Below are 12,734 nucleotides of genomic sequence, written 5' to 3'. Positions count from 1 at the left end.
GTGTTATCAAAATTTAACAACATAATGAGTGAATCATTTGCATTTCATATGAATTGAAGTGTTTTGATTGATAGAGAAAGGAAGAACTTTTGTTAGTTCTGGAACTGATTATCTAGTTGGACATACCCATATAAAAAATCAAATCCAAATAGATTCTGAACTTAAATGTTAAAGGCAAAACTATAGAAATTCTAGAAAAAAATATGAGAAAATATCTTTCTGACCTCAAAGTAGGAAAACATTTCTTTAATATGACCTCAGATGTACTAGCCATAAAGGAAAAGATTAATACATTTGATTATGTTAAATTAAAGAGCTTCTGATTATCAAAAGATACTATGAAGAAGTGAAAAGATGCCAAAATATGGAAGAAGACATTGTAACACTTATAGTTGACAAAGGCTTAGTATTCAGACTACATAAAGAGCTCTGCAACTCAATAAAAAAAGACAGCTCAGTAGAAAAATGGGTAGAAAACATGAACAAGCATTTCACAGCAGAGACAATGTGAATGTTGAATATACATAGGAAAAGAATCTCAATTTCATCAGCATTTAAGGTAATGCACATTGAGATATCGAGATACCATCTTACAATCCAATACTACCACGCATTGGCAAAAATATAGGCTCCTTTACGCTGCTGCTCAGAACATATACCAATACTTTTGAAAGTCATTTGAGATTATCATTCACAATACTCTAGGTATATATTTTGTAAATCTAGTTTTATACCCTGGAGAAAATTGAAAACCACCTGAATATTCATCAATGAGGTAAGATAAACTATGGTACATATTATGGAGCTGTTTAGAAAGGATAGGACTGTATTATATCCACTAAGATGGAATGTTCTGTAAAATATAAAAATAGAAATATATTTAATACATATGTATAACATATGTGTATAGATATGTAAAGTGTATTTCGTAAAATATAAAAGCAAACTACCAAAAAAATACCCCTACATATAAATGTAAAAATTACTAAAACAGAAATATCAATAAAAACATGACAAATAATCATAACAAAATATTACAACCTTATCGGCTCCAGAGTCCTGAAAAAACAAACCCGCCTCCAGCAGCTGAGAAAGGAAACCTCGCCCTGCACCTGCTCCTGGGACCGGCCCCGTCCTCAGTGGGTCCGGAGCGCCCCCTGGTGGCCCCGCGCGCCCCTGCAGGGAGGTTTGTGTCTGGGCTCACACTGACCTCGCCTCACTGTGTCTCTAGCACAGTAATACACGGCTGTGTCCTCGGTTTTCAGGTTGTTCATTTGCAAGTACAGTGTGTTCTTTGAATCATCCCTTGAGATGGTGAATCTGCCTTTCACAGACGCGGCGTATTCTGTCGTGTAACTGTTAGCTTTGTTTTTAATATGGCCGACCCACTCCAGCCCCTTCCCTGGAGCCCGGCGGACCCAGCTCATGTAGTGGTCACTGAAGGTGAATCCAGAGGCTGCACAGGAGAGTCTCAGGGACCCCTCAGGCTGGACCAAGCCTCCCCCAGACTCCACCAGCTGCACCTCACACTGGACACCTGCAAACACAGAGACACCCTGGTCAGAAACTGCCACACATATCCACTGTTTCTCTCACTCATGTCCACTCACACTCAACGTCTCTAGTTCTCCATAAATCACCTTTTAAAATAGCAGCAAGGAAAACCCAGCTCAGGACAAACTCCATGGTGAGTCTTCTGTGTTTGCCGCTGATCACCAAATGAAAACACCTGAGAATTCGGGGGCTGGGCTCTGCTCTCAGAGCTGCAGGGTCAGGGCTGGGTGGTTTTCATCAGCTGAGGGAGGGCCCTATTTGCATGGCTTCTACTATATAGGAAGCTCTGGGATGGGACGCCTGAGAGGAGAGGGCAGTGTCCAGAGCGGATGACAGTGTCCTGGAAAACATGGGCGCTAATCCTATCTCTCAGGAAAGTATAAATTCAGATTATGTGACTGTGCCTTGATAATCATTTAACAATCATCATCTTTTTTTACTTTTACATATTTGCAGAATATATTAATTGAAGTGTCAGTGTTACACTTTAAAGAAGATAAATTACATACGGAATAGAGCAGTTGTGCAGTGTGTCCAATATCACACATCTGGCCAGAGTTAGCCCTATTGTTTGTGCCTGTGCCTCTGAACACTGGAGGAGACTGCTCCCCTGAGACAGCTCCAGGGCGATGTGGGACATGCCTGTCATAACAACTTTATGTGATTTTGCTTCTCTAACTTTTGAGGTGGGGCCTGGTGGTTTTATCATGGTGGTGGATTTATAATTAATGGTTAGCACCATCCCCTTGCTATGATAGTAAATGAGTTCGCATGAGCTTTGGTTGTTTAACAGTGTGGAGCGGCTCCACGCTCACTCTTTCTTTGCTCCTGCTCACACCATATGAAGTGTCTGCTCCCCTTTTGCCTTTCACTGTCATTGTAAATATCCTGAGGCCTCTCCTGAAAGTGAGCAGATTTATCATCAGGCTTCCTGTACAGCCGGCAGAATCATGAGTACATTAAACCTATTTTCTACATGAATTGCTCAGTTTCAGGTATTTCTTTCTAGCAATGTGACAACACACAAGTAAACTGGACATCTCCCTCATTTCACCATGGTCCCCTGCAGCCTGTAACCCCCCAGCTAAGGAGGGGGACGGTCCAATCTCCATCACTGACACCATCGAGGTGCTGCCTCAGGCCCAGATGGTTTGTGATGGATGTCAGTTTACTAATGTTGAGTTCTGCGAGTATAATGCCCTCCTCCCCCATGCCTCACAGATGAAGAAGCCATCCTGCGATCAACTCTCTCTACTTCTGTCTGAGTGCATTTCTAAGTGTCAGCAATTCCGCAGTGGTGGAATCCCACATCGTGGTGTGCTTCCTTATTTCAGGTGGGGAAACGTCTTCGGGGGCTAGTCTCTGCTGGTGCATTTGGCCCGTTTTTACCTTGGTGGTAGCCAGCAGATGTGTAGAGAGGACAGGAACTCCCATGGACTTATCCCAATCTTCATCCTCTTCCCCCTAGAATTCTTCATGGGAACTAGGTCTTAGGGTCCCATGACAATTTAGTCATCATAGCCCTAACTAATTCGCGTATGGTCAGAAATCCTTCAAATGTGCTGCTCAACAAGCCGCGGTCCCCAAATCTCCATTCAGCTTCCACAGGCAGGACAGAAAGGTCTCTGATTAGCCTGAGCTGGTCTGGCATGTTTTTCTAGGAGTAGCTCTTCTTATGACTGACACACTGTAGCCTACACGGTGAGGTCTGTCTCAGTGGCTGCTCAGAGTGGAGTCAGGAGGAACCAACCACCTGAAAATGCAACCTCTTGGGCATCAGACTTTCACTTTGCAAGATGCACGTACTGAAGTGCTTCTTCCAGGACTTCTGTTATTTTGGTAGGATCCCCGTACTCACGCACTGGGCCCCATCCATCATGGATAGCAGCTGTTGGGCCCTACATAGAAATTAACAGCCTGCACAGGGTTTCTGCAGGGGTCTCCTCTTTTCAGATTCCATTTTCTGGGTGATCATGTGATCTTTTTGATGTTTTTCCAGGTTCACTGGGTGTCAGGCCAGACCAATATTGACCCCTATAGAACTAGCATCATGTACAACAGGCCAAGGAAATAAACCCAGATCAGTGAACAAGACATAGAGTTTACTGAGGACTTTCCTACAGTGTGGCTCAGGAACAGCAGGCTGGACAAGAAAACTACAGCCATTTGACACAAAGCATGCAGCTTATGTTGTAATTTTTACTTAACACCCTCCACCTAGCAACTTCCATTTAACCCAAAACAGAGAGCCTCAATCACCTGTAAATCCTGCATTCCATGGGATATGCCAGGGATTTGGAGGTTATTCATAGATAAAAAAATGAGTCTCTGGGTACTCCATTCCTCGATTCCTTAGCGTGAAACTTGAAACGTACGTTTCCTTTTTCTTTTCTGATTATTCTGGTTAGGACTTTCAGTAACATGTCGAATAGGAGTGGTAAAAGTGTGCATTCTTGTTCACGTTCTTCAGGAATATTTTTGCAACTTTTTCTCATTCTGTATGATGTTGTTTTGCTGTATGTGGCTTTTTTTTCCAGTTAAAGTCATTCATTTAGTCACTTCCAAGTCCAGCATATTGAATAAATCGGTTTCAGAGGTTTTTACAAAATTTAAGAAGATCCCTGTTCTATTGATATCTTTAAGAATTTTTGTTGGTTTTTGTATGTGGCTTTTATGATTTTGAGGTAGGTTTCTCTGATGCTAAATGAGGAATTTTTCACGAAGGGATGTTGCATTTTTTTGAATGACTTTTTTGCATCCATTGATACAGTCTTATGTTTTTTGTTTTTAATTACGTTATATGTTGAATCATATTTATTGATGTGTCTATTTGAAACAAGCTTTGCATTCCTGGAATAAAACCCAATTGGTCATGATGTATTATCTTTTTATTGTGCTGTTGTTTTCAGTTAGCTAGTATTTTGTTTACCATTTTGAATCTATGTTCATTAGGGACATTTCCCTGTAGCTTTTTGTTTTTGTAGTTGTATCCTTGCCTGATTTTGGTATCAGGTGATATGAGTTTTTTAGCCCAAGCCGGGAAAGAATCTCTTCTCTTTAATCTTTTGGAATATTTCCAGTAAGAATGGTACATCTGGTAAAATTAGACCTTGAATTTATCTGGTTCTGGGCTTTTGGGGTTGGGAGATTTTCAATTTCTGATTCAAGCTTATTACTCTTATTGGTCTATTTAGGATTTCTTTTCCTTCCTGGTTCAATTTGGGGAGGTTGAATATTTCCAGAAACTTACTGATTTCCTCTAGATTTTCTAGTTTGTGACCACAGAGATATTCAGTATGTTTTGATAATCTTTTGTATTTCTGTGGAGTCAGTTGTACTACCAGCTTTATCATTTCTGCTTGTGCTTACTAGAATCTTCTTCAGGCACTTTGACTGATGTAAAGTTGTTTTCATTTATCTGATATCAATTGTGTTCATCTTTTAAAATAATCACATTTTGTTTTGTTGATTCCTTATGTTTTGCTTTTTCGTTTCAATCTTTTTCAATTCTGCTATGATCTTTACTTATTTTCTTCTTCTAGCTCTGTGGTTGGTTTGTTCTAATTTATCTAGTTCCTTGAAGTAAATCAATAGATTGCTAGTTTGCAATCTTTCTGTTTTTTAGTAGACATTTACAAGTATAAGCTTCTCTCTTAGTGTTGCTCTTGCTATATCTCAGAGGGTTTGGTATGCTGTGTCTTCATTTTTCTTTGTATTTTTAAAAATTGATATCTTAATTTTATTGGTGAGCCAATGATTAGTCAAAATTGTGATGTTAATTGCTTCATATTTTTATAGTTTCAACAGTTTTTTTTTTTTGCAATTGATTTTTAGATTTATTCTATTACTATGCAATAAAGAACTAACATCTAGAATCTAACAAGAATGCAAACAACTCAGCAACAACAACAAATAAATAAATTACACCATTAAAATGTGGGCAAAAGACATCAACAGACATTTTGTGAAGAAGATATTCAAATGGCCAAAAAGCACATGGAAATAAAAAGCTGAACAACACTAATAATCAGATAAATGAAAACAACTTTACATCAGTCAAAGTGCCTATTATTATGAAGTCAAAAAATTATAGATATGGATGAGAATTCAGAGAAAACACATTTACACACTATTGTTGATAATGTAAATTTGTGCAACCTATGCACTAATGTGCCCCACATAATTATTTAAAACTGTACCCCACATAATTATTTAAAAGCTTAAAAAGGAAAAAAATTGTAAAGGCTTATAAATTAAAAGTAGATCTATTCAAACAGCAATCTCACTCCATGATATGTACCCCAGAAAATAAATCGTGTCAAAATATGCCTGCACTCACATGTTCATTGCACCACTATTTACAATAACAAAGATATAGAGTTAACCTAAGTGTCTAGTAATGGATAATTGGATAAGGAGAATGTGGAATATATACATGATGAAAAATAATGTCATCATAAAAAGCATGAAATTGTATCTCTGACAGCAATATGGATGGAACTGGAGGTCATTGTCTTAAGTCTAACAACTCATAAACAGAAAGCCAAATATGTCTTTTTCTTACTTATCAGTAGCAGCTAAATAATGGGTACACACAGGCACAGAGAGGAGAATAATAGACCTGGGAGGCTCATAAGACTTGAGAATGAGATCAATAATCACTTAATGGTTTCAAGGTACTATATCTAGTGAGCTTACTTTAAAAACTCAGACTTCATCACTATGAAATATATTTATGTAACAAATATGTACCCCACATAATTATTAAAAACGGAAAAAGGCAAAAAACACACACAAAATGGGATATTTCAGAAAGATGAAGGCGGCAACTTGAAGAAGCTGCCAATTTCCAAAGAGCTAGAAAAATTTGAATAATATAATAAATAACATGGAATTCGATTTTGACTAAAGTATTAAATATTTATAAAAACATACTGTTATTAATAAATGAATAAATAAAATATATGAGAGAAGAAGAGTGTTTATCTAAAAGAGTATAATTACACAAAATTTTGTTGATATTTCTTCATTCAAAGAGTGGGAGTTTAACCTGCATCTGTGGATTATGGCATCAGCTTTGGCACATGAGAAAAAATCTTGCTCCCTTTAAACTTCAGAAATTTTAGATATAATACCAAAACATGATAGAAAAAGTAGAGAATTTCACGGGGTCAACATTTTGTTAAATGATGTGAAAAACACTCTGATGTAGTAGTGTAGAGACAAGTCTCAGAGCCAGTAATTCTTTGACAAGGCCAATGCAGAGAAGAGTATTCCCAGGTTGTCTTCCTAGCTTTTTTGTAGTTTGAGGTCTTAGTTAAAGCTATCATCCATTTTGAGTTAATTTTCCTTTTCATATGGTGATAGTTAGGAGTCAAGTTCCCATCTTCTGCACATGGCTAGCAGGTTATCCCAGCACCATTTATTGACTGGGTTGTCCTTTCCCCATTGCTGTTTATTTTTTTCAGGGTTGTCAAAAAAACAGATGGTTGTACGTGTGCAGCTTTATTTCTGAGTTTTCTATTCTATTTCATGGGTCTATGTGTTTATTCTCGTACCAGTAGCAAACAGTTTTTGTTAGTGTGGCTTTATAGTAGAGTTTAAAGTCAAATAATGTGATGTCTCTGGCACTGTTCTTTTGGCTGAGGATTACTTTGGCTGTTTTGGTTCTTTTTTGGTTACATAAAAATTTTAGAATACTTTTCTTATATTTCTTGAAGAATAAAACTGGTATTTTGATAGTAATAACATTGAATCTGTAAAAACTGAAGGATAATATTGCCATTTTTGCATATTATTTCTTTCATACCATGAACATGGAATTTTTTTTTTTTCAATTTATTTGTTTCCTCTCTGATTTCTTTCTGCAGTATTTTGTAGTTCTTCTTGTAAAGATCTTTCATCTCCTTGGTTAGCTTTATTCCTAGGTATTTCTTTCTTTTGTAGATGTTGTAAGTGGGATTGTGTCATTTATTTTTCTCTCTGTCTGGATGTCGTTGGTGTCCAAAAAACTACTGATTTTTGTATATTTATTCTGTATCCTGAAACAATACTAAAGTTGTTTATCAATTCTAGTATTCTTTTGGCAGAGTCTACAGAATTTTCTATGCATAGGATCCTATCAACAGCAAAAAGAGACATTTTGAATTCTAATTTACTTGTGTGGATACCTTTTATTTCTTTCTCTTGTCTGATTTCTGTGGCTAGAACATCCAATAAAATGTTGAATAAGAGTGGTGAGAATGGGTATACTTGTTTTGTTCCAGTTATGAAGGGGAATATTTTGAGCTTTTGTTGATTCAGTATGATGTTAGCTGTGGGTTTGTCACACTTGGCTCTTATCATTTTAAGGTAAGTTTCTTTGATGTCTAGTCTGTTGAGGGTTTTTATCATGAAGAATGTTGAATCTTATCAAAAGTTTCTCTGGATCGATTGAGTTAATCATATAGTTTTTGCTTTTGATTCTTCTTATGTGGTGAATCACCTTCATTGATTTGTGTATGTTGAAGTAGCCTTGCATGAAAGGAGTAAAATCTACTTGATCATAATGTAATAACTTTTTAATATGCTGCTATATTCAATTTGCTAGTATTTTCTTGAAGACTTTTAGGTCTATCATCAGGAATATTGCTCTAAGATTTTCCTCTTTGATGTCTCTGCCAGATTTTGTGTTCCAAGAATACACAATGAGGAAAAGGTCATCTTTTTAACAAATGGGGTAAAAACTGGGCATCCATATGCAGAAAAAATGAGACTTTATATCATATCATATACAAAAATCACCTAAAAATGTACTCAAGTCTTGAATATAATATGATATCTAAAATTGTAAAGTCATAGAAGAAAATAGAGAAAAAAGAAGCTTCCTGGAATTGATCTGGAATGTGATTTATTTGGATTTGACACTAAAATCACAGACAAGTAAATTATTTCAATCTGTATATTTGACAAAGGGATCTATCTAAATGTGTAAAGAACACATACAATAGCAAAAAGTAACCTGATTTTTAAGAGGGCAAAATTGTGGACAGACATTGTATTCGAGGAGGACATACACATGGCCAGCAGGACATGGAGAGGTGCTCCACGTGACTAACCATCAGGGGAATCCACATCAAAACCACAATGAGATATCACCTCACATTAGTTACCATGACTATTATCACAAAGAAAAAAGATAACAAAATGCCAACCGTTGGCTGGTGAAAAGGGAATTATTCAGTGGAGTGGTAGTAGAGGTTATTTTACAAATTGAAAGTAAAACTATTATGTGATCTGGGGATCCCACTTCTGACTGTGTATTCAAAGGAAATAAAATCAGTAAGTAAAAATATGTTCATTACCAGATTATTCATAATGGCCTAGAATTTTTTAAAGTTAATGACCATAGGTAAATAGGTGTATAAAGGAAATGTATATACACACATTGGACTATTACATGACCTCTAAAAATACGGAAATTACAACATTTCCAACAATATGGATGGGCCTGGAGAACATTATGCTAATTGGAACAAGCCAGAGAGAGAAAGACAAATGCTGCATTATCTAATTTATATGTGGAATCTAAAATATTCAAATTCTTAGAAGCAGAGAGTAGAAAAGTGGTTCCCAGGGCTGGGAGGAGGGGAAGTAGAGTGATGCTTGTCAAGGGCATACATTTTCAGTTGTGCAGGTTGAATGGGTTCAGGAGTTCTAATGTAAAGCAACAGGACTATAGCTATCAACACTGTATTGCAAACTTGATCTCTGGTAAAGGGACAGATCTCAGATGTTCTCACTGGACACACACATAATAACTTAAAGGAAGAAAAATGGCAACTGTGAGGTAATAGACATTCCAACTCCTTTGTCATAGTGAAAATTTCTCAGTTTATACCAAAATATCAAGTGGTGCACCTCAAATATATACAATTTCATTTTCAATTATAGTTCCATGAAGCTGAACAAATTAAGCTTATATTTATGATGAAGAAATGCATATTTCCACATATTTTCTCAAGAAAAATGAGAAAAGATAAATAGAAAAAATATTTACAGCAGCTTCGTTTATGATGTTAATAAACCAGAAACAAATGAAAAGTGCATCGACAGGAAAATGGATCAGCTTATTGTCATTTATTGCTAAATGGAGTGACTCAAGTATAAAATTTCTCTCTCTCTCTCTCTGTCTCTCTCCCCCTCTCTCTTTCTCCATGTATATCAAAGCTTTGAGATTATATATCAGAGGTAGTCTGTTAAGTGAATAAATGAAAATATACAGATGCAATTTTACATATGAAATAGCATAAATAAACATCAAAAATAACAAAAGTAGCCCCTTACCAGATAAGGGGTCTATAATGATTGAATCCATTTATATGAAAATCAAAACATTAACAATTAATCTACAGTGGCAGAAATCAAAACATTGTGCTAAGTGTGGGAGCTGACTGGAAGCACAGAGAAGGCCACTTGTGCTGGGGGATGGGCCTCCTCTTCATCCGACCTTGGCTGTTGGGGACAAGTGTGTTTATATTTGCCAGAAATCCTGTAATGGTACATTGCAAATCTATGCATTATTACTTATATTGAAATTACATCTCATGAAAATAAAAAATTAAAAAGCATTGTATAAGAAGTAGTTTAAAATTCAGTAAATAACGCAAATAATGAAATCATACTGAAAATGTGAACAATATAATATGAATTAATAAAATATACTCAACAATACCTGCTAGAATTAAATCCCCGAAATCAGAAAGATAAGGGTGACATCTGACAAGTTAATAAAGACATGTTTCATAGAGAAAACAAATGGGTCAAAACTATGTGGAACATGTATTTTGTTATTATCAAAAGTCGTTAAATAATTGAGATAACATTTTAACCTGTCTTATTAGTATTAATTACAAATATCATGTGTAAAATAATAACTGAGAACAACCTTTAGGGAAATAAGGATATTTGAGAGCACACGTACTAAGTTCAATATAGTCTCATTGTTTCTACAGATATTACTGCTGAAATTTCAAATTTTATCTTGGATTTCTAATAGAATCTGTATGGGCCCTTGGAAAAATTAATTTTCAGAAATGACTTAGAAAACCAATCTCCAATATGGAGATATTAGTATCTCATTTCATAAAAAAATTTAAACTGTGTGATACATGTAAAGTCCTCAAAAGAAACCTTAGGACGTGGGAAAGGACTTATTCATAGAAGCTTGTGATGTGTATTGCTAAAATTATTACCTTGATTTTTTGGGGGGGTGGAATTAAAACAAAGCGTGATGAGTTAAAATGTGATGTTGCTTGTTTGGTACAACAAGGGGGTGAGGATAAGGAATAGCCCTGTGATCCCGAGGAGATGGCCTAATCCAAGGAGAGGGAGGCTCCGGGTCGTGCGGACTCACACGGGGTGCTTTCATGGAGCCGGTCTCAGAAGTCTGAAGGAGGCAGGCGTGTGGATGAGTTTCTCAGGACAATCCAATCAGACCTGGATAGGCGAAAAAAGATCATGACCTAGGATGGATTAAATAATTGTCTTGAAAATTGATAAATTACAGTCGTATATATTTATGAGGTATAAAGCAATGTTGTGATATATTAATACAATATGGAATAATTAAATATAACTAGCATATTAATCAACTCAAAATATTTTCATTTTTGCGTCAAGGCTATTTGAAATTTATCTTAGCTATTTTGAAATGACCAATATACTATGTTTAAGTAAAGAAATAGATATTAATTAATATAAACAATATAAAATTTTTGAAATCAATTATGCGTTACTCCAATAACTTATATTAGGTTCGTCAATAAGTTTGATCGTTTAGGACATATTTTAAAAATTATTTTATTATAATGTTAAATATAAATCACTATACATTTATGCACAGGTTTGTGGTATTAGGCCTATGTCTACAGGTGTAAATTTATGTTCCCATAGCTATGTAGTTGCTGACAGCAATAGATGTTAATGAAACTCTGGAAGAATAACTGCAAATGAAAGTAAATAGTTTTTAAAAATAGCGCTACATAAAAGGTTTAAAATTATTAAAACTTAAATATCAATGATAATAAATACATGCTAATAACAGTATAAAGATATAACAACCTGTAAGACTCCAGGGTTCTGAAAACAAACCTGACTTCTCCAGCTGAGGACAAAGAAAACCTCCCCCTGCACCTGCTCCTGGGAGCTGCACGTCCTCAGTGGGTCCCGAGCGCCCCCTGGTGGCCCCGCGCGCCCCTGCAGGGAGGTTTGTGTCTGGGCTCACACTGACCTCGCCTCACTGTGTCTCTCGCACAGTAATACACAGCCATGTCCTCGGTTTTCAGGCTGTTCATTTGCAGATAGGCCGTGTTCTTTGAATCGTCTCTGGAGATGGTGAATCTGCCTTTCACCGACGCAGCGTAGCCTGTTGCGTAATTTTTAGATTTGCTTCTAATACGTCCAACCCACTCCAGTCCTTTCCCAGAAGCCTGGCGGACCCAGTGCATAGCATAGTCACTGAAGGTGAATCCAGAGGCTGCACAGGAGAGTCTCAGGGACCCGTCAGGCTGGACCAGGCCTCCCCAGACTCCACCAGCTGCACCTCACACTGGGCACCTGCAAACACAGAGACATTCTGATCAGAAACTGCCACACATAGCCACTGTTTCTCTCACTCATGTCCCCTCACACTCAACATCTCTATTTCTCCATGAATCACCTTTTAAAATAGCAACAAGGAAAACCCAGCTCAGTACAAACTCCAAGGTGAGTCTCCTGTGTTCAGTGCCGATCACCAAGTGGAGACGGCTGGGAATCCCAAGGCTGGGTCTCCTCTCCCAGAGCTGCAGGGTCAGGGCTGGGCTGCTTTTCATCAGCCAAAAGGGGGGTCTTATTTGCATGTCTCCTACTATACGCCAAGCTCAGGGGTGTGACGCCTCAGGAGAGGGCTGTGCACAGAGTAGATGAGGGTGTCCTGGGGGAGATTGGTAGTAATCCTATCATTCAGGAAAATATAGTTTCATAATATGTGATTGTGCCTTGATATTCATTTAGCAGTCGTCATCTAATTTCATCTTTACATATTTGCACACTGTATTTCCCCTCATATATTTCTGAAGTCCCTTGGCTTGTCTGTTTGCGTGATGTCTCTTTCCTCTGTGAAGGGTATAATGTCATTGTTCACAGGTACAGTCCTAGAT

At 37.0% G+C, this 12,734-nt stretch overlaps 1 pseudogene and 1 gene segment (V, D, J or C); both read right to left on the bottom strand.

Moving 5' to 3' along the window:
* Positions 1-1,136: 1,136 nt before the first annotated feature.
* LOC111531819 lies at positions 1,137-1,779 on the bottom strand. The segment is given in 2 exon segments: positions 1,137-1,537; positions 1,641-1,779. Coding segments are annotated over 2 exon segments (447 nt in total).
* Positions 1,780-11,750: 9,971 nt separating this feature from the next.
* LOC113221111 lies at positions 11,751-12,434 on the bottom strand (annotated as a pseudogene). The gene is made up of 2 exons (XR_003307708.1): positions 12,254-12,434; positions 11,751-12,150 (listed from the first exon to the last, which is right to left on the bottom strand). The product of XR_003307708.1 is annotated as an immunoglobulin heavy variable 3-73-like (transcript).
* Positions 12,435-12,734: the final 300 nt, after the last annotated feature.

This window comes from Piliocolobus tephrosceles, unplaced genomic scaffold, assembly GCF_002776525.5.
Source record: "Piliocolobus tephrosceles isolate RC106 unplaced genomic scaffold, ASM277652v3 unscaffolded_20669, whole genome shotgun sequence".
Lineage (NCBI taxonomy): Eukaryota > Metazoa > Chordata > Mammalia > Primates > Cercopithecidae > Piliocolobus > Piliocolobus tephrosceles.
This window is presented reverse-complemented; position numbering and strand designations above follow the sequence as displayed.